This window comes from Vanrija albida, assembly GCF_041260175.1.
Source record: "Vanrija albida strain AlHP1 chromosome Unknown contig_3, whole genome shotgun sequence".
Taxonomy (NCBI): Eukaryota; Fungi; Basidiomycota; class Tremellomycetes; order Trichosporonales; family Trichosporonaceae; genus Vanrija; species Vanrija albida.
The window spans coordinates 2564181-2584134 of record NW_027191422.1 but is presented as its reverse complement, the minus strand read 5'-3'; the positions used below and the strand labels follow the sequence as shown (position 1 = coordinate 2584134).

Genomic DNA, 19954 nt, shown 5'->3' with positions numbered 1-19954 from the left:
TGGGTCTGCGTAAGGACTGCTGCGGATGGCACCCCAGAGCCGATATCAACGCCTTGTGGGTGACGAGTGCCGACGTGCCGACATTGTGCCTCTTTGTACGCCCGTATGCTGCCCACAAATGCCTCAGGGGCACGAGCGCCGAACATTCGAAAGGTTCGAAAGCCCCGTGTTTGAGCAAAATGCCTCGCCGCCACGCGCGAGTTGTGAGCTCTTGGCATTCGGAACGGCGCGCAAAAGTTGAGCCGGGGGTGCAAGTTGTTCCGGGGCGGGCGGGGTCACACGGAACGCGATAACCTTGCGCAGACGCTGGCGGCTGGCGCTGGCGAGGGGCGCGAGGCGGGCGAGCGAGGAGCGAGGAGCGACCGTTTCGGCGGTGGGAACGGCCAGTGAGATGGCATGTGGCGCGTGCCAAGGCGGCCTCGTTGAGAATACTTAAGCTCGGTGGTTGTCAGGCGGGCTGCTAGCTCCCCCCTCCCCCTCCCCTCCCCGAACAACCCACCCCCCCACACACAATGGAGTACCTCGCCCACGCAGCGCGCCACGCCGGCCACGACGACATGGCGATGAACGGCACGGCGACCGCGACGGCCAGCGCGGCGGCCAGCACCGCCAGCGCGGCCATGAGCCACGGCGGCCACGGCGGCATGGGCGGCGGCAACGCGTGCAAGAGTGGGTCGGGTCGTTGCCTCGGTAGCTGACACGTCGCAGTCTCGATGCTGTGGAACTGGAACACGATTGACTGTGAGTGCTTGCTTCGGGCTGGGCACGAGCCGCGCGCGACCGGCAAGCCGAAGCCGAATCACCCGCACCCGCTCACACCCCAGCCTGCTTCCTCTCCAAGAGCTGGCACGTCCGCAGCAAGGCCATGTTTGGCGGCTCGGTCGTCGGCGTCTTCTTCCTGTGCATGGCGATCGAGGCGGTGCGCGCCGCCGCGCGCGCGTACGACCGCAAGCTCGTCGCCGCGCGCGTCGCCGCCATCAGCGCCGACAAGGGCGGGCCTGTTGGCCCCGTCCAGCCCACGCTCCTCCAGCAGCTCGTCCGCGCCCTCGCGTACGGCGTGCAGTTTACCGGCGCGTTCCTCGTGTAAGTGGCGGCGCGGCGTACACCACCACATCAGCCACACTGGCCCCACCCAACGTACCCGCTCACACCCCCAGCATGCTCCTCGGAATGTACTACAACGGATACATCCTCTTCGCCATCTTCCTGGGCCACACGATCGGATACTTTGTCTTCGGGCGGGATACCGTCGCCGCGAGCGCCGAGCACACGAGCTCGGGGTGTGCGTGCTAGGCGGTGGCGTGACTGATGGTAGGATGCGCTGTACGCGCTGTACGATAGGCGTGTGGCCGGGCTGGCTCAGCAGCGATATAAAATGTCTATATGTCAGGCAGACGAGATGCAGCGTGCGTGCAGCAGTGACTTGGCCAGCTGCCACGGTGGCAGCGCCCGCATGATGCACCCACCCGCCGGCCCATTTCACCACGCGTCACCGGCCCATTCACACCCACCTCTAGCGACCGACCGGCCCATTTCCTCGGCCACCTCGACGACGACCACTTCCTCTTAAGAGCATCCAGCCAGATGAGCCTCCAGGCATGTTCTGGCACCGCCGCCGCTCCGCCAGCATGACGATCCAGCCCAGGGCCGACACGAGGACGAAGACGGCGCTCAAGGACGGATGGGCGTTCTCGCAGGTCAGGTCCGCGGCCTTCCCCGACGTCACCGAGGAGTGGACGTCTTGCGCCGTCCCGACCAGCGTGCATGTCGAGCTCGAGCGTGCAGGCAAGATCCCCGACGTGTTCAAGGGCCTGGCTGAGTGGGACGTGCAGTGTGAGCTGGTGCTTTGGCGGCGGGATGCTGATGCCCCCAGGGATCCAGGAGGCCGACTGGACCTTCAAGACTACGTTCGCCGCCGACTCGCGCCAGCAGGCCGCGTCTGGCGCCGACCTCGTGTTCGAGGGCCTCGACACGTACTGCACCATCGTGCTGAACGGCGAGACGCTTGCATCCACGTCCAACATGTTCCACGCACACCGGTTCAGCGTGGCAGGGAAGCTCAAGGACAGCAACGCCCTCGAGCTGCGCTTCGCGTCGCCGTGGTACGCTGCCAAGGCGGCGGAGGCGGCGCATGGCGGCCCGCGTCCCGTGTCCAACGGCGATTCGTGCAGGCTGTACTCGCGCAAGGCGCAGTACGGCTGGGGCTGGGACTGGGGACCGGTCGTCATGACGGTCGGGCCGTGGCAGGCTGTCCATCTCGAGACGTACGAGTACCGCGTGGGCGAGCTCCGTGTCGACGCGGGGCTCGGCGGCGAGGCCTTCGACAAGCCATGGCTCGCGGTCGCTGAGCTGCAAGTCGAGCCCCAGCCGCCGGCCGACGCCAAGGTGGTGTACACACTCTCCACGGCTGATGGCGCGGTCGTCAAGCAGGAGGTCCTGCCGGAGGCCGAGCTCCCGTCGTGGGATCTCGTCAGCAGCGCGGTGCAAGCGTGGTACCCCGTTCACTACGGCAAGCAGCCGCTCTACTCGCTCCACGTCGCAGTGCTGAACGGCCACGGGGACGAACTGGCGAGTACCTCGCAGCGCGTTGCATTCCGAGACGTCCAGGTCATCCAGCAGCCGCTTCCAGGTGCCGAGGGGACGTCGTTCGTCTTCCAGGTCAACGGCATCCGGATCTTCTGCGGCGGCTCGAACTGGATCCCCGCAGACTCGTACCTCACCAATATCAAGCCCGAGCGATACCGGGCGTGGGTGGACCTCCTGGTCGCGGGCAACCAGAACATGCTCCGCGTGTGGGCTGGTGGCGTGTACGAACCCGACGTGCTGTACGACGCATGCGACGAGCGCGGCGTGCTGGTATGGCAAGACTTCATGTTCGGCTGCGGAGTCTACCCCGCGTTCAAGGACATGGTCAAGAGCGTTCAGGTCGAGGCTGAGACGGTTGTCAAGCGTCTCCGACAGCACCCGTCCGTCGTTATCTTCGCTGGCAACAACGAGGACTACCAGGTAGCCGAGGAGGCTGGCGTCGTAGACTACAACGACAAGAGCGGCAAGTACCTCGACACGCCGTTCCCCGCGTGAGTCGGCACCGAGCGACCTCCCAGCGCTAACCAACCAGCCGCCACTTCTACGAGGTGCTTCTACCCGACGTCGTCCACCGCCTGAGCACCGTCTTCTACTGGCCCGGCTCCCCCTACGGTGGCAAGACGTGCGGTGACCTGACCGTTGGGGACCAGCACCAGTGGAACGTGTGGCATGGCACGCAGGAGCCCTGGGCCAACTGGGACAAGCTCGCCGGACGCTTCGTCTCCGAGTTTGGCATGCAGGGCTACCCCGACGTCCGAACCGTCCGAGAGTGGTTCGCACCTGGGCAGGAGGTTGACCAGTGGTTTCCGCAGTCTCGCGTCAGCACGCAGCATAACAAGGCAACCGGGTTCGAACGCCGTCTCGAGCTGTATCTCATGGAGAACTTTCGCCACGCCTTCGACATGGAGAGCTACATCTACTACACGCAGATCATGCAGGCCGAGTGCCTGGCGGCAGCGTACAGGCTCTGGCGCCGCAACTGGAAGGGCAGGGGCAGGGAGTACACGGCGGGTGCGCTCGTGTGGCAGATCAACGACTGCTGGCCGTGCGTGTCCTGGGCGATCTGCGACTACTATCTGCGGCCCAAGCCGGCGTACTTTGCCATTGCACGCGAGCTCCGGCCATACACTGTGGGGGTGGGTTGGCAACGGGTGTGTATGTGATGGCGCTGACGTGGCAGATGACCCGCAAGGAGATCAAGACTATGCGCGACTCGACGACGGCCGCGTTCTACACCATCCGGCACGAAGTCGAGTTGTGGGGCTGCAACTCGACGGTCGAGCCCAAGGCAGCCAAGGTCGAACTCGTGTCCTTCGACCTCAACGACGGAGTCGTCGACAAGCGCGACTTCCCCGTCGTGCTGCAGCCGAACGCCTCGATGGAGATCTGGAAGGGTGACGTCCCCGGGCAGCCCGTGCGCACGAGCGTGTCCCAGGCGCCCCGCCCGATCGTGGTGCAGGCCGTGCTGCGGGACGGCGACGGCGGCAGTGTGCTGGCGCGGTACTCGAACTGGCCCGAGCCGTGGAAGTCGCTCACGTTCCCCGAGGCCAAGCTCAAGCTCGCCGTCAACGGCGACACGGTGACCGTGACGGCGGAGAAGCCGATCAAGGGGCTGGTGCTGGATGTCGAGGGCGGCGGCGAGGACGGCGGCGACGAGGTGCAGTGGTCGGACCAGGCGCTCGACGTCATGCCGGGCGACGCGCAGACCGTGACGGCCAAGGGGCTCGGCGGGCGCAGCGTCGTCGCACGCCACCTCGGCGACGGCAGCGCGTGATGGCGGCAGCGCGTGATAGACTAGATCTACCAACATGCAAGAAGTAGTGTGGTCTAACTCGTCGCACGCGCCCCACGGGGCCTGGGGGGCATGGTGCAGGCCGGAGGGTGTGCAGGCTGGAGGGCTCGCACAAACAGCTCGTGGTTGAGGCTGACGTGAGTGACTACACCGCCCGACGGGCTCGGCGCCGAGGGCGGGTGGGCTCGGGGGTGTCGCGCTCGGGGGCGTCGCGGTCGCGGTCGCGGTCGGGCAGGCTGGGCGTATCGTCGGCGGCATCGTCGGCAGCATCGTCGGCGGCATCATCGGTCGCACGCCCGTCGCCCTCGCCCCACCACACCCACTGGCGCATGCGCCCGCTGTCGAGGCCGTACGCCTTGTCCGCCCAGTGGCGCTCCTCATCAGCGAGGAGCGCAAAGAGCTCGGCGCGGTCGACGCGCTCGTCCTCGCCCAGGCGGAACGAGAACCGGCACGGCGCGCCCCCCTCCGCGCACCACAAGCAGCGGAGGGCGAGGCCCGTGCCCCTCGGCGTGGCGACCTCGCGGCCGAGATTAGTGAACAGGCACGTCCTGTCCCCGTCCCTCCCGTTCGCGACGCACGCGTCGCAGGATATCCTGCCGCTGCGTCGGCGTCAGCTCGAGCTGGAGCCCAGCGGCACGGCCGCGCTCACCGGTAGTAGAGCGGCGCGAGGTCGCCGTCAAAGGCCTCGACGTAGGCCCTCACCTCGGGGTTGGCGACATCCAGGCGCGGGTTGAGCGTCGAGCCCATCAGCGCGCCGAGCAGCGCCTGTTCCGCGCGCGGCGCGAGGTCGGACAGGCCCGACGCGTTGATGAGGAAGGGGAGGTGCATCGCCACGGCGGGGTGCAGCGCCGGGTGGCCCAGCACGCCGGGGACGAGGGAGCGTGTGCGCATACCCTCGGTCGGGGTTGCCTTTGCCTTGAGCACGACGACGCGCCGCGTGCCCGCGTCCCACACCCGCGTGCGGTGCAGCCGCCGCGAGAGGGTGCAGCACAGCGGGAAGCGGTACTCGTTGTGCGAGCCAAACCACTGCGCCGCGTGGGCCGGCAGCCCCGCAGAGACGGGGTACTCCCCGCTGGGGTAGAGGGCGGCGAGGGGCGGCTTGCTCTGCGTCGGCCTGGCGCTGGGCGCGACGAGCGCGACCATGGCCGCGTGTGTGGATGAGTGTTGTTGATTGTTGCCGGAAATCGCCCACCCGGCCATGACCGTCCGCCCGAGTCCCCCGCCTCCACATCGGACCCCTCCGAGCGAGCCCGTCTACCACCGCACAACTGGCCGCACGAGTGCAGCATAGCGTGCAAGCATCTAGCCGAGGCAAGGGGAGCTGTGCAAGAGCCGTGTAGCAGCGTCGGGGCTCGGCGCCGACCCCGAGCCCGAGCGAGCGCGCGCCGAAGCTTCGCCGAGCCGCCGTGGCAACACACGCCGGGGGGTTGTCGCTTCGGAAACCTGCCGAGTGGCTTGGCCCGGCCGCTCACCCACCACCTCAATGCTACCCCACACGGCTCGACGCGTATATGAACGCTCCACCGACCTTTTCGTCCTCGTCACCACCAGCTGCTGACCCCCACACCCCCGCCATGACCTTCACGCCCCCCGCCACCGCGCCCGCCCTCCTCCCGGGAGAGGACTACGAGCAGCTCGAGAACATGCTCGCCGGCCGCCCGTACCTCGCCTCGGACCCATACCTCGACCGCCTGAGGGTGCGCGGCTTTGAGACGCTGTACGACATCAACCGCACGCGCGACAACGGCGAGCGCATGGCCGCGCTCAAGCCGTTCCTCGACTGCCGCGGCGGGCCCCGCAACAAGGTCTGGATCGCCGCGCCCTTCACCTGCGAATATGTAAGTGGCTCGGGCTCATCGTCGGCCCGATAGCAGCTAACCCACACCCAGGGCTTCAACGTCTCGCTCGGAGACGACGTGTGCTTCGGCCCCAACTGCACGCTCCTCGACGTCGCTAAGAGTAAGTGTTCTCGGCGCCGCCCGCACCCTCGTCCCCCCCGCGCCCTCGCTAACGCTCGCGCAGTCAGCATCGGCGACCGCACAATGATCGGCGCAAACACCCAGTTCTACACACCCGGCCACCCCCTCTCGCCAGAGGAGCGCGACGGCACAAACGGCGCAGAGTGGGCAAAGCCCATCACTATCGGCTCCGACGTCTGGATCGGCGGCGGCGTCATCATCCTCGGCGGCGTGACTGTCGGCGACGGCGTCACCATCGGCGCCGGCTCGGTCGTCACAAAGGACGTCGAGAGCCGCACCGTCGTCGTCGGCAACCCCGCCCGCGTCATCAAGCGCATCCCCCTGCCTGGCGCCGAGGGCGCCAACGGCGAGAAGAAGGCCGAGTCCAAGTAGAGCTAGAGCCATATACACCTACACCCTCAACATGTAACGGACAATGCATGCGTCCATACGGATGGAGCGGAACGCTGGCTGGGACAACCCCGAGCCCTCGCGGCGGCGCGCAGTTGACGCGGACATGGAGGCGACGGAATGCATGGGCATGATATACCGTCGCAGTTTTGCGCGAAAGTGGACGACGACTTCTGGGCAAGAGTTAGCAGTGTTCGGCGGTTCACGAGTGATGCAGCTGCCATGTGCGGACAGTTCTCGCGTGATGCAGCTGCGCCGTCTGCGCTCCCATACGCCGGTGCACTCACAAATGTCGTCGATCTCGGCCTCCTCGAACTCGACACCGCCCTCCTCGTCCGAGACACCACCCTCCTCGGCGGCCTCGTTGATCTGGAAGTCCGACTTGAGCTCGCCGTACGTCTTGAGGTTACGCGCCTCGTCGGGCGTGTAGCGGTGGATGACATCGGCCTTGTCGTCCTGGAACTCGCGGAGCGAGAGGAGGATGATGTCGCCGGCCGTAATCCAGACCTGTGGTGTGAGTATGGCACGGCACAGAGGGTGGGGCGGTCTGGTGGGCGGGGCGGACGAACACCGTCGACCAACGGTACTGCTGCCCGCCTTCCCCGCCTTCCCCATCACCCCAACCGCACGCTGCACCCACCTTCTTGCGCATCTGGCCACGGATCTGGCCAAGACGGGTCTCGCCGTCCTGGCACTTGGCCTCTAACCTGCCGTTTCCGAGCATCTTGACGACCTGAGCGTACTCTGCGGCCCGTGTTAAAACAAACCCTCGTACAATGGGCGTGCTGGCATCGGCTGCCAGCGCGCCGCTGCACCCACCCTGGCCGTCCTCCTTGAAGACAAGCTCGCGCTTCTCATCGTTTCCGTCGTTCTTTCCCCTCCTGCGGTTCTTGCCACCCTATTCGACGAGTCAGCATGTCGTCTGAGCGCTTTGCGCGGCCGTGTCTTGCTCGCACCTTTCCCTTAGCCTGCAGTCGTGTTAGCATTGTCGCATCTCGATGGCAGGGGATTGCCTGTACGCACCTTGGGCATTGTGAGTGACTGTTTTGTTGAGTTGATAGGGAAGAAGGGAAGACGAGACGACTTTTGTGGGTTGAAACAATGGACGCGGTGGTGCAGCGGCGGCGAGCTGGCGCAGGCAGGCAGAGGCTGCACCCAGGCTGGATGCTGGCTCACTCACTCGCTGGGTGCTGCCTCACCGCCGTCGACTTGAATTTTGCATAAATCGAAAAGAATAGGCCCGCGTGTTTAATCGCCCGGACCCGAATTAGGCCCGCGGTGAGGCGCCGCCCGCTGCACCTCCAGGCAGTGATATCACGGTTGTTGTGCCCACAGGCCCGTGGTCTTTGGTGACACACACTCACTGTCCGCCTTTGATCCCCTCAACAACTTCGACCTTCTCTCCTCCTCATGCCCGATGACAAGGCTTTGGCGTCACCACCGCCAGATCCAAATCCTCCTTGGGGCTCAGCTCCAACCTTAGCAAACGTAGAACTAGAACCTCGACTGCGCCTACGCGACGGCTCCCATTCCTCGGCCTCGACGCGCTCTTCCACCCGCGCAGCCTCAAGGTCACGCGGGCGTGCAGGCCAGCGCAGGGGATCCACAAGGAGCGAGGGTGTAGAGTCTGTTGTCTCTACAGAGTCGTTCGACATGCCCGCCACCACCACCAACACCACTAGTGCGGCCGCCGCCAGGTCAACCCATCGCCTTCCTCGGCTCCTTAGCCGCCGCAGTCGCCCCACGATAGAACAGCAAGACGACGTGCTCACCAGTGACGACGAACCATTAGCACTTTCAAGATCCAGGTCCCCCCGAAAGCGGTCCGCTTCTCGCATGGCTGAGGGCGCCGAGAGCTCGTCCTCTACATCGTCGGAGGGCGGCGGCTCCGCAAGAAGAAGATTCACGGCCGCGGAGAAGGGCAAGGGCCGTGCGGCACCACCGTCGCCCACGCCCATCGAGATCGCGTCCGATAGTGACGACAGCCCAATACTCGCCGACGAGAGCGTCCAGTTCATCAAGCACCAGCCCGCCTCGCCGGTTCCGGTCGAGGACGAAGTGGAGAGCGTCATTGGCGACGACGACGCGATCACGGCGTACAGTGAGTCCAGAGCTTTGCAACACCCAGCTGACGGTTAGACTGCCCCGTGTGCTTCTCCGCGCCCACCGCTCCAGCCCTCACACCATGGTAGGTTTTGTTCTTGACGGCAGTGCTGACAATACTCAGCGGTCACGTGCTTTGCTACTCGTGTCTCCATGCCACGCTCGTCGCAGCGATCGGTCGCAACCAGAACCCGTACATCATGGCCCAGCCACCTCGTGGCCGCGGGCGGGGACGTGCACGCGGACGTGGGGCTCGCGGAGGTCGAGGCGGTCGTCAACCTCAGCCGACCGAGTGGGACGTAGACTCGCTGCGCGAAGCCGTCACCACCCAAGCCGACGCAATGCTCCGAGACCAGATTCAAGCCAATGGGACGGTTGGTGATACCGCCGAGTTGATATTTAATGTTCAGAGGGAAGAGCGTGGCGATGCCCAGATCGAGCATCCACTCAAGGGCCTGTGGCAAGTGCAGGGGTCGTGGGTGATCGAGGGAGAATGCCCAGTAAGTGTTGTCAACTGGTGTCAGAGGCCGAGCTAACCACTTAGGTCTGTCGCGACCCCATCGAGGGTGGCCTCGGCCCCATCGGCTCTGGCATTGGCGGCGTTATTCTCCTCGAAACCAAGGTCCGCCATGCCGGCGATCTCGTCTGAGCATGGGCAACGAGCTCCACACGACTCATCATCCCCCCCTGCACTCATACTGTTCCGTGTCCGCTCACGCCGAGGCGCCGTGATGCCCGGCGGTCACTGTCCCTTCCACACACCCACCTCCAACCCACTCTGTGATCCACTGCACCGCCCCCACATCCACATACGCACGTACCAGTCGACCCGTTGTTCATAGTAGCTGTAGTTATGTTGTCACCGCGTCATGTTCCAACCCGAGGCTAAACGTTGGAAGAAGCTGGAACGTTGTTGTCAAGTCACGTGACTTGTACCCCCCCCGGATCTAAACGGGTCTTTGGCAGTGTAATCCAGGATCTAATCGGGAAAAGTTGGACGAGCAAAGGGTGGCCAAGTTTTAGAAGGCGGCGTCACCGCCAGTCGTCGCGCCGCGCGCCGCCGTCCCACCCACCCGTCCCGCCTGGCCGAAAGTTTAGCTGCCGAGTCAAGGATCAAAGGTTACGAGTCGTCGACGGCCATTTCGGCACAAACGGCATACCGTCCACCAACTACTCTTCCACCTTCCTTGCGACTCTACAACGACAACCAGCAGTAGCACTAAAGAGTGACGTTCACACGGCTCTCTCTCTGCCCAAGTCACCACTCGCTTCTCTTCTGCACAACCCCCCTCGGACAAGAGAACAACCTCCTCCCATCTTCGACTTTTCGACCCTCGGCATCCCCCTCCCTTGCCGCCGGTCCATATCACCTTCCCCCTCGCCACTCTTCTTCATCGCAACACTACAGCTCACCCAGCCTATGTGGCTGAGGTCTCGCAACGTCAACCATGCTCAATAAGGCTGCGTGAGTGTCTCTGCTTGCTCTCTCTTGCCCCCCTCGGCTAACCCCCGCAGCACCCACTTTCGGCCGCTGCTGCGAGTCGGATCGCACACGCACCAGCCCGACCTCTTCACCTCCAACCCCTCCCTCCTCCACCACTTCCAGAACGCCAATGTCGGCTCGTCGCTCGTCTCGCAGGCCTCAAATGCCGCATCAGGTGCCTCGTCAGGCGCAGCAGGCGGCGCCGGCCGCGCAGGCTACTCTGGCGCCTCGTCGGGAGGCGGCTACACCGGCCACGCTCGCGCGTTCTTGAGCCTGCCCCAGGGCCCTAACGCCGACGCATCGAGCATTTCGTCCGGAGCCGACGAGCACAAGGATGCCCGCGACCGCGCCCAGCTCGCCCTCAAGCAGCGCGTCAACACTCGCAACCGCGACCGCAAGACCGAGGTCCGCAGCGTCCGCGAGCAGCTGTCGGCCCGCGCCGGTTCGCGCACCGTCGTCCTCCGTGAAATTGAGCCTACGCCCGTGGCGGGCGAGGCATCGGCCAAGCCCCAGAGCTCCATCTCGTACCCTGCCTGGTCGGCACTGCCGGCCGACGCCGCACCTGGCGGCGCTCTGTGGCTCCCCGGCGCCGCTCCCTCTCGCCAGCTCGGCTCGCGCGCGTTCTCGACGCGTGCTCGCCCAGCAGTCAGCGGCAGCGACGAGATCGTCAGCCGCACCCCCACCCCTGATGCGAGCCGCATCGCCCAGCCCAACCGCGTGCTCATGGACTTGGCGGGTCTCGACCTCTCGCGTCCCAACAACCGCACCCAGGTTCGCCGCAACTCGACGCACTCGGTCGTTCGCCCCGCCGAGGTCGATGCCGCCGTCCTTGATGACCTCAAGGCCGGCGAGGCCGCCGATGCTGGCCAGAAGTTTTTCTACGCCTTGAAGGATGCGTCCAAGAACGGCGACCTGGAGGAGGTCTCGCGCCTGGTCGAGTACTACCGCGGCGACCGCCGCAGCGGCAATGTCGACCCTGCCCTCGCCGCAGAGTTCCCCATTCCTGCCGGCTACAGCACCGCCAACTACAACATGTGCCTTTCTTCGGTTCTCGAGCAGCGTGCCCGCGGCCAGTCGATCGCGCCCATCCTCGACATGTACAACGAGATGCTGGAGCGCGACGTCGTGCCCAACGCCAGGACATACCAGTATGTCATCCGCGCGCTGTGTCTCCGTGAGGAGGACGTTGCCGCGGCTTCGCGCCGCTGGGCCCACGGCCGCGACTGGGCGGCCTTCAAGGCCGAGAAGCTTGGTCTTGCTTCGGAGGACGCCGCGGCTGAGAAGGCCGCCGCCGATGCGATCGCTGCATACCAGAGTGAGGACAACCTCGCCTCCGCCATCAAGCTCTACAACGTCGCCGCCACCTTGTTCAGGAATGGTATCCGTCGGGACTACCCCGCCCAGGGCGACATTCTCGCTGCCGCAGCTGCTTCCGCTGGTCTCCTCAATGCCCCAACCGCTGAGGACATCAAGCCCGTCATCAAGGCCGCTCTTGCCGACCCCGAGCTTGAGCTTGACCTCTACGTCCCCATCTTTGAAGTCTTCGCCGCTGGCAATGTCGAGCTCGAGGAGCTCAATGTCGCCTGGGAGAAGTTTGAGAAGAATGCTGCTGGACGGGTTCGCAAGGCGACCGAGTCGGATGCGAAGGCCCGCAACCGCTCTACCCCGGCTCGCGACGCCGTCTTCCAGGTCGAGCGTGACGTCGCCACCGCTGCCATCCGTGCCTTTGTGGCTAACGGTGACGTCGAGAAGGCCGAGCAGATTGTCAACAAGCACCTCGACGACAAGGAGCGTGCCGCTCGTCAGTCGCGCAGCCTGGTCGGCGCTATCGTCACCGCCCTCGCCAAGCAGGGCAAGGTCGACGAGGCCCTCAAGTGGACTGCCCGTCTCGACGGTGCCATTCTCTCGCCTCCCGACATGTACGAGCTCATCGAGGGGCTTGCCGAGGCCGGTCGCGTCGCCGAGGCTCTTCCCCTCCTCTCCACGTTTGCCGCCAAGCTCAGCACCGACATGCCGGGCGTCAGACTTCACAGCTTCCGCCTCCTCAGCTTTGCTGGCAGGGCTATCGCCGATGCCAGGGTCGCCAAGGATGACGCTGCCAGGAACTCGGCCCTCAACAGCGCCGCTGAGCTTCTCAGCTACGCCCCTGCCAACATTGATGCTCAGCTGGTCCGTGCCCACATCCAGCTCCTCCTGGCTGCAGGCCGCTTCTCGGACATTGGCCCTCTCCTCAACCGCTTCAGCGCTCGCCAGTCTGCCCAGCACGATGCCAACCTTCGCGCTGCGCTCGGCGCGGTTGTAACCTCGGACGCTCCTATCAGCAATGTTCTCGACGCCATCCGCGGCTTTGCTCGTCTCGGCGAGCCCATTGCCGCCGAGGGCGACTCGGTGCCCATCGCCACGCTCATTGTCGACAAGTACATTGCGGGCCGTGCCAAGGCCGCCGCCGTCACTGATCTCCACCTCGCCCCTGACGCCTGGTTCCGTCTTCTCGAGTCGTTTGTCGCCTTGCCTACTGCCGATGTTGAGGCTGGTGCTGCCGACAAGGCGATCGAGACCTTCCTCACGGACCTTGCCTCGTTCCGTGAGACTCGTTACCCCCTGCCCCACGGATTTGCCACTTCGCCTGCCACCGCCGACTTTGCCGACATCCTCGTCTCTCGCTTCGGCGTTGAGCGCTCTACGGAGCTCCTCACCGCCGCCTTTGGTAGCAAGGCTGCTGCCTTCCTCCCCACGCCCGAGGCGACCGAGGCGCCTTCCGAGTCGACCTTCACCTTGCCTCCTACCCCCGAGTCGTCTGGTTCGCCGCCTTCGGCCCTCCAGCCCCCCTCGGCTCACACGCTTCACATCTCGCGCGAGGTTGTCGGCTACATTGACAAGCTCGCCAGCTTCCCGCCCAAGCAGGTTACCCCCGAGTTTGTTTACGAGACCGTCCGCAACGCCCTCACCCAGGACAACGCCGTCCCGACTCCGGAAGCAATTGGCCGTCTCATTGCTGCTCTTGCCCGTGCTGGTGACGAGCCCAAGGCCCGTGAACTCTACTCGCTCGCCCAGGTTGTCCTCGCCTCGTGCATCTCGGAGCCTGTCGAGCAGGCCGAGGGCTGGCACGCTGTTGAAGACGCCATGATTGCTGCTTGCTGCTTCCTCGGTCACCTTGAGCAGGCCGGTATGCACCGTGCCCGTATTATCGACGCTGGCATGGTTCCCTCCGCCGACGCGTACGCCACCATGATTGCTTCTTCCCGCGACTCGACCGACGACGCCCTTGTTGCTCGTGAGCTCTTTGAGGAGTCTCAGTCCCTTGGCGTGGTCCCCAACCTCTACCTCTACAACACGATCATCTCCAAGCTTTCCAAGGCCCGCAAGGCCGAGATGGCGCTCGAGCTCTTCACCCAGATGAAGGCCGCCCACATCCGCCCCAGCAGTGTGACGTACGGTGCCATCATCAACGCCTGCTGCCGTGTCGGAGACGCCGAGAGCGCCGCCACTCTGTTCGAGGAAATGTCCAACCAGCCCAACTTCAAGCCCCGCGTCCCCCCCTTCAACACCATGATGCAGTTCCACCTGCAGACCCGCCCGTCCCGCGAGCGTGTTCTGTACTACTACGACGCCATGCGCTCTGCCGGTGTTCGCCCCTCGGCTCACACATACAAGCTCCTCCTTGACGCCTACGGAACTCTTGCCCCCATCGACCTTCCTTCAATGGACCGCGTGTTCGGCGAGCTCTGCGCCGACCGCTACGTTGCCGTCCAGGGTACGCACTGGGCTTCGCTCATCACGGCCTTTGGCATTCACAACTCGGACGTTACCCGCGCTACTGCTATCTTTGACGCCATCCCCACGCACCCCTCCACCCGCCGCGGTACTCTCCCCGAGCCCGTCGTCTGGGAGGCCCTGCTCAACGTCCTTGGTCAGAAGGGTTCGCTCGAGGCTCTCGAGCAGCTCCGCGCGCGCATGATCGAATCGGGTGCCCGCCCCACTGCCTACGTCCACAATGTTCTCATCAACGGCTACTCGCGCCACGGAGCCATTGACAAGGCCCGCGAGGTCTTCGAGAGCATGGGTGACTCGTTGACTGGTGTCGCCGCGCCCAACAACCACCCCGCGCTCCTCACCTCGTCTGGCCACGTCAAGCCCGCTACCGTCACGGCCGACCACGACGGTCTCGTGTACCGTGAGCCCTCGACCTACGAGGCCATGATCCGCGCCGAGCTCGCTGCGGGCAACCGCGAGGCTGCCGAGGCCGTCCTCGCGCGCATGGAGGCGCGCCGCTACCCCGTCGCCGTGTGGATGAAGGCCCGCGCAATTCTTGACGAGGCGATCTAAACGATCTCTCTTCGGCATGATAGAAAGCCTTGTGACATTACCCTTTTACACTAGCGCTGCGGGCCAGCGGCAACTGCACACGGACGCTTCGCCCGGCAAGCACCCCAAAACACAACCACAAAACATATAGTATACAACCAACCCACCGTCTGGTTCGATTTCCGGAATCTGGGAGCAACAGCAACAGCATCGCACACACACCACTCAATGAGACATATGTATTTCTATTGCAACGGTCTACAGAGACGCGGCGGCCCAAGGGAGATGGAAAGAGATTAAAACTGATTAACGGTGTCGCTACCTGAATCCACCAACGCGGCCCACGACGGAGAAGTAGGCGAGCAGACGCCACCCGATGGCGACGGCGACGATGATGCCGGTGAACTTTGCCGTGTTGAGGTCGCTCCAGCCGAAGAGGGCGATGCTGTTTGGTCAGCTGAGGACCATCTCCCAGCAAACTCACACTTGGCCACCGTTCTGGGCGATACACTTGCCGGTCGACACCTCTTCGGGCGTGCAGTTGAACTTGAGGCCGAGGTACTCGTTGATGACCTGGATGCGGACCGCGGCTGCAATGTTAGCTGCGCCACACAAGCCCGACCGCCGACGCACCCTTGTAGCACGTGAACCACGCGACGTCGGCCATCCACTTTGGCACGCTGAGCGACATGATGCCGCTGATCTGGCCGACGACGGAGAGCAGCGTCGAGATGATGGTGACCGTCAGGCCTGGGGAGCGCACCCACATGCCCGTGGCGAGGGCCATGCTCTCGCCCATGTTGAGCAGGGCCCAGATGGTCGTGATGAACTCGAAGTAGATGCGCGCCGAGGTCTGCATGCCGACGCCGACGTTCATCTGGGGAGGGGTGAGCCGGTGAATCGGGGGCAAGCAACTCACGATCGCGCCATACACGAGCGCACTAAAGATCTGCGGCGCCTGCTCGACGAGCGTGTACATAATCACAAAGGTGCCGGGCGAGTAGCGCGCCGACGACTGCGCCTCGTGCAGGTACAGGTTGCGCTCGGCTGGGAGCACTGCCATGGCGTTGATGAGGCCGACAAACGAAACGGACTGGGTCGACTGGATCGAGATACCGATGCGGTCCTGGGCGCCCTGCGGGCCGTGGGTTAGGCGCTGGAAGAAGAGCAGGAACATGGCGCCCATGAGCGTCGACTGGAACCAGCGGTTGAAGAGCACCTCCTTTTGGCGCCACAGGCTGATCCAGTGGCGCGAGAGCACGACCGGGAGCGCGATGCGCATCGGGGTCGTGCCCTCGCCGCGCGTGATCTTCTGGGGCTGCGCCGGGGAGGCAGCAGAAGAGGGCGGGGAGGGGCTGCTGCCGTTGCCGTCGCCATTCACGGCCTCCTTGGTCGGCTCGTCGCCCACCTCCTTGCCCTCGACCGCGTGCCACGTGCCCGTGATACGCTGCACGCGCCGCTCGCTCGCGTCGTGCGGCGGCCCGGGGCGCGGGTCGACGCTCACGAGGTCGAGCAGGTGGTCAGCGGGGTTGAAGTAGGCCGACGGCATGGGGTACCCCAGGTTGTTGAAGTAGTTGACGGCCTCCGACTGGCGCCCGTTGAACGCCACAATGCCGCCCTTGGCCAGCAGCGTAACGTTGTCCGCCAGGCGCCAGATATCACTGCGCGGCTGGTGGATTGTGGCTGGTTGGGTTGTTAGCTGAAGATCGCAGGATCCAGAAGCTAACACACCGATTACAGTGCGACCTGTCGCAGCAATGTCCTTGAGCACCTGCATGACGCTGAGAGCGATGCTCGAGTCGAGGCCCGAGGTCGGCTCGTCGACGACCAGGACGGCCGGGTCGTTGATCACTGGCAGGTGTTAGCTCGAAGCAGAGGACCACACCTACTCTGCACAGCGAGCGACAAGCGGCGCTTCTCTCCGCCCGAGATACCCTTGACGAGCGGTCCGCCGACAGGCAGATCAGCGCAGTCCTTGAGGCCAAGCATCCGCAGCACCGTTTCAGCCCGCGCAATCTTCTGCTTCTTCGGGATCTTGGTCGGCAGGCGGAGGATGGCAGCGTACCGCAGCGTCTCGCGGACCGTCAGGCTGGGCAGGTGCCAGTCGTCCTCCTGCTCGACGAACGCGACGTTGCTCCACGCGAGCGAGTTGGCCTTCTGGCCGGCGAAGAAGAGCTCGCCGGTGCGGTAGAAGCGCGCCATGGGCCCGGCGTTTAGCTTGCGGTTGGCGAGGATCTGGAGCAGCGTCGACTTGCCCGCGCCCGAGGGGCCCAGGATGGCCGAGATCTCGCCGGCGGGGAAGCGCAGCGAGATGTCGTTGAGGATCGTCTTCTTGACCGTCTTGACGACCCCGTGGCCCCGCCTCTCCCAGTTGAGCGAGAGGCCTTGCACCTCTACGTCGATCCTGTCGCGCGTCATGTGGCTGTTGTCGACGTCGGTCGTCTTGCCGCGGTTGTGCGAGTCGATCTCGGACGCATGGCGCACCCCGCCGCCATTGTAGAAGTGCAGGATCAGACACGCAATGGCGTACTGGGCCAGGACCCAGCCAAGCAGGCCGCCAAACCAAGCGCCGAGATTAATATCATAGTCGAAGTCAAAGCCGCGGAGCACGTTGTTGCCGATACACTGGTCGAGGTTGGCCTGCGAGTCCTGCGGGCAGTCGAAGGTGCGGTCCTTGAAGATGACGGTGCAGACGATACGGAACGAGTAGAAGTAGGGCGAGATCCACCGGATCCACTTGACGTACTGTGGCGGGTGGACAATGGCAAAGCCGGCACTGAGGATCTGGAAGATGTTGACGGCGTTGGCAAAGAGGGACGCCTCGGGGAACGAGCGCGTGACCGAGGTGACGAGCAAGGCGAGCCCCTGCGTGGAGAACTGCACGACCATTGTCGACGCAATGACCGTGAACAGCCGACTCGCTACGTCGTCCATGCGCAGCTCGGAGATGAAGTAGACGAGGATCATGTAGACTGTCGGCGCGACAATGGCGGGCACGAGGAACGACAGCCAGTCGGCAATGACCCAGGGCACGACCTCGTACAGCCTGTCCTCGCGCTCGCGGTCAAAGATGATCAAGTCGGTGCAGAACTTGTAGATCCAGAACACTTGCTGGAGGTAGAAGACGCCAGGGATGAGCTGGAACGAGAGGTTCTTCATCGACTGGATGCCCGTGGGGTTTTCGGGCAGCTTGTAGTACGTCGCGCCGACGATGACACCCAGCACAATGCCTTGGCAGACGAGACCGAGAACGGTCGGGAAGTTGCGGTACACGTTGCGGTGCGCGCGCGAGGTGAGCACGGCCGTCTGCTTCCAGAACCCGGGGCGCTTCTGGTCGGCCGACCCGTCCTCGGTGGTGGTGGACACGATTCTCTGCAGCTGGTCCGCGGCTGTGCCGGACGGGATGCGCTGTAACCCACCCGGCGTCGTCCCGTCGGCGCGCGGAGGCGCCAGCAGGTCATTGGTCTTCTTATCGCTGACCACACTCGTGACGCCGCCGCCATGCACTGTCGAACTCCGCACTGACCAGAGCCTGTCCGAGCCGCGGGTCGAGCGCCGGTTGCGGGGCGTGCGCTCCTTCTCCTTGTCGACGGTGAAGTCCTCCTTGCCGAGCTTGAGGTGCGCCTCCCACGCGTTGGTGAGCGAGAGCACGCGGGCCCGCGACGCCTCCTCGTTCTCGGGCGTCCGGTTGTCAATCGACGACACATCGATGAGAAAGTCTGGCGTCAGTGACACCTCGCACGCGTGACTCACCCAAGGGGTTGACGCCAACCTCGACATCGTGGCCCAGGTTGTGGAACCACGGGAGGCACTCGGACCGTGGGCCAGAGTACACGACCTTGCCCTTTGAGAGGAGGCAGAGGCGGTCGAAGAGCGGGAACGCGTCCGAGCGCGGCGCGTGGATCGAGAGGATGACCGTACGCCCGCGGCGCGCGAGCGCCGACAGAGTCCGTAGCAGCAGGTAACTGGTATACGCGTCGAGACCGGACGTCGGCTCGTCGAGGATGAGGACCGACGGCAGGGTGACGAGCACGCAGCCGATGGACAGGCGGCGCTTCTCGCCGCCGCTGATGCCCTTGCGGAGCGGGCCGCCGACGACCGTGTCGGCCGCATCGCGCAGGCCGAGCTCGTCGAGCGTCTGCTCGACAATGAGCGATATGGCCTCGGACGACAGGTTTGTCGGCAGGCGCAGGCGCGCAGCGTACGTGAGTGTCTCGCGCACTGCCGTCAGCGCCGCCACACGCCACACCCACCAGTCAGACACTCGACGAGGTAGTCCTGCTGCCGGACGAAGCCGATGCGCCGGCGCGCCTCGCTCTTGCTCAGCTCCGAGCCCGAGTGCGGGGACACGTAGGCGACGTGGCCTGCGAGCGTCGGCAGGTCGGCCATGCGGTGCGCCACGGCGTTGAGCAGCGTCGTCTTGCCCGACCCCGAGCCGCCGAGGCTGTCGAGTGAGTCAGTGATCGGCCGGCTGCGCCCCTGCGTGCCCACTTACATGGCCAACACCTCGCCCTGGTGGCACGCGACCGACACATCGTTGAGGATGACCTTGCGCTTGGTGCTTGTCTCGTCGTCCGTCTTGGGCTTCCGCTTGAACTCGCCGCGCAGCAGGCTGGCGTTAGCGGCGCCCCAGCCGCGCACTTACCCAAACAGCCGCTCGTACTTGGGGTGCGGGACACCGACAGTTAGCCCGTCGACCTCGAGGTCGAACGGCGGCGGGGGCGGGAGGTTGAGCAGCGCCGAGGTGTCCTCGCCGTCGACCTCCTCCCTGCCGACCTCCCACTCGCGCTTCTCGAGCGCCTTCTCGTCGTCAGAGTAGCGCGGTGCTACGATCGTCGGTGCGTCGCGCGGCGACGTCGCGGCCGCGGGCGCCGCCAGCGTCACCGGGGTGGACGGCTCGGCCGGGCCAGTCTTGCTCGACGACGACGGTCCGCCGGTCGAGGCCGTACCAGAGGCCGTGGGGGCGTCGAGAAGTGGTGTTCCTTCCAGAGCTGCTGGCGCGGCGGCTACGCTCGTAGCGTCTGCTGACTCCGCTGGGTCCTCGACAACCCTCGATCCTGATGCTGTGGGCGTTTCCTCTGGCGGCGGGGACGAAGGTTCCTCGCCAGCGTCTTGGTCGACCTGTTTCTCCTGTTTCTCGCCGTGGTCCGAGCCGCCGGCCGACCGGCCAGCAGCGGCTGCTGGTGCCTTGGGGTCTCCGTCCTCCTCTGCCATTGTGAGGATCGGGCCTGTTTTCGTTGCCGTTGGTGGATGGGGAAGAAGGGCAAAGTCGATGCCTTCCTCTGATATGTTCTCGAGGTCGCAGCTGCTACTGTC

The 19954-nt window shown here is 65.1% G+C and overlaps 8 protein-coding genes across 8 annotated transcripts; 5 read left to right on the top strand and 3 right to left on the bottom strand.

Annotated features, from left to right (window-relative positions):
• Positions 1–512: 512 nt before the first annotated feature.
• Positions 513–1293, top strand: ctr4_1 (copper transporter complex subunit Ctr4; the record flags this gene model as incomplete). Its single annotated transcript, XM_069352824.1, has 4 exons — positions 513–669; positions 709–741; positions 825–1083; positions 1158–1293. The coding sequence occupies 4 exons, from the start codon at positions 513–515 to the stop codon at positions 1291–1293; spliced, it is 585 nt and encodes a 194-aa protein (XP_069210242.1).
• A 335-nt stretch (positions 1294–1628) lies between these two features.
• On the top strand, positions 1629–4360 carry Q8F55_004303 (uncharacterized protein; the record flags this gene model as incomplete). The annotated part of the gene is made up of 4 exons (XM_069352823.1): positions 1629–1833; positions 1874–3077; positions 3119–3722; positions 3767–4360. The coding sequence occupies 4 exons, from the start codon at positions 1629–1631 to the stop codon at positions 4358–4360; spliced, it is 2607 nt and encodes an 868-aa protein (XP_069210241.1).
• A 163-nt stretch (positions 4361–4523) lies between these two features.
• Q8F55_004302 (uncharacterized protein) lies at positions 4524–5521 on the bottom strand (the record flags this gene model as incomplete). Its single annotated transcript, XM_069352822.1, has 2 exons — positions 4524–4977; positions 5028–5521. The coding sequence occupies 2 exons, from the start codon at positions 5519–5521 to the stop codon at positions 4524–4526; spliced, it is 948 nt and encodes a 315-aa protein (XP_069210240.1).
• Positions 5522–5952: 431 nt separating this feature from the next.
• On the top strand, positions 5953–6729 carry Q8F55_004301 (uncharacterized protein; the record flags this gene model as incomplete). Its single annotated transcript, XM_069352821.1, has 3 exons — positions 5953–6216; positions 6268–6337; positions 6401–6729. 3 exons carry the CDS (start codon positions 5953–5955, stop codon positions 6727–6729), a joined length of 663 nt encoding a protein of 220 aa, XP_069210239.1.
• Positions 6730–6747: 18 nt separating this feature from the next.
• TIF11 (Translation initiation factor 1A) lies at positions 6748–7779 on the bottom strand (the record flags this gene model as incomplete). The annotated part of the gene is made up of 5 exons (XM_069352820.1): positions 6748–6803; positions 7035–7254; positions 7388–7645; positions 7704–7715; positions 7771–7779. 5 exons carry the CDS (start codon positions 7777–7779, stop codon positions 6748–6750), a joined length of 555 nt encoding a protein of 184 aa, XP_069210238.1.
• Positions 7780–8583: 804 nt separating this feature from the next.
• On the top strand, positions 8584–9499 carry Q8F55_004299 (uncharacterized protein; the record flags this gene model as incomplete). Its single annotated transcript, XM_069352819.1, has 4 exons — positions 8584–8848; positions 8887–8935; positions 8975–9350; positions 9395–9499. 4 exons carry the CDS (start codon positions 8584–8586, stop codon positions 9497–9499), a joined length of 795 nt encoding a protein of 264 aa, XP_069210237.1.
• Positions 9500–10298: 799 nt separating this feature from the next.
• Q8F55_004298 (uncharacterized protein) lies at positions 10299–14659 on the top strand (the record flags this gene model as incomplete). The annotated part of the gene is made up of 2 exons (XM_069352818.1): positions 10299–10315; positions 10366–14659. The coding sequence occupies 2 exons, from the start codon at positions 10299–10301 to the stop codon at positions 14657–14659; spliced, it is 4311 nt and encodes a 1436-aa protein (XP_069210236.1).
• Positions 14660–14956: 297 nt separating this feature from the next.
• Positions 14957–19852, bottom strand: Q8F55_004297 (uncharacterized protein; the record flags this gene model as incomplete). The annotated part of the gene is made up of 10 exons (XM_069352817.1): positions 14957–15083; positions 15123–15228; positions 15272–15515; positions 15558–16321; positions 16370–16489; positions 16528–18357; positions 18392–18859; positions 18892–19082; positions 19134–19250; positions 19284–19852. The coding sequence occupies 10 exons, from the start codon at positions 19850–19852 to the stop codon at positions 14957–14959; spliced, it is 4536 nt and encodes a 1511-aa protein (XP_069210235.1).
• Between the last annotated feature and the right edge of the window lie 102 nt (positions 19853–19954).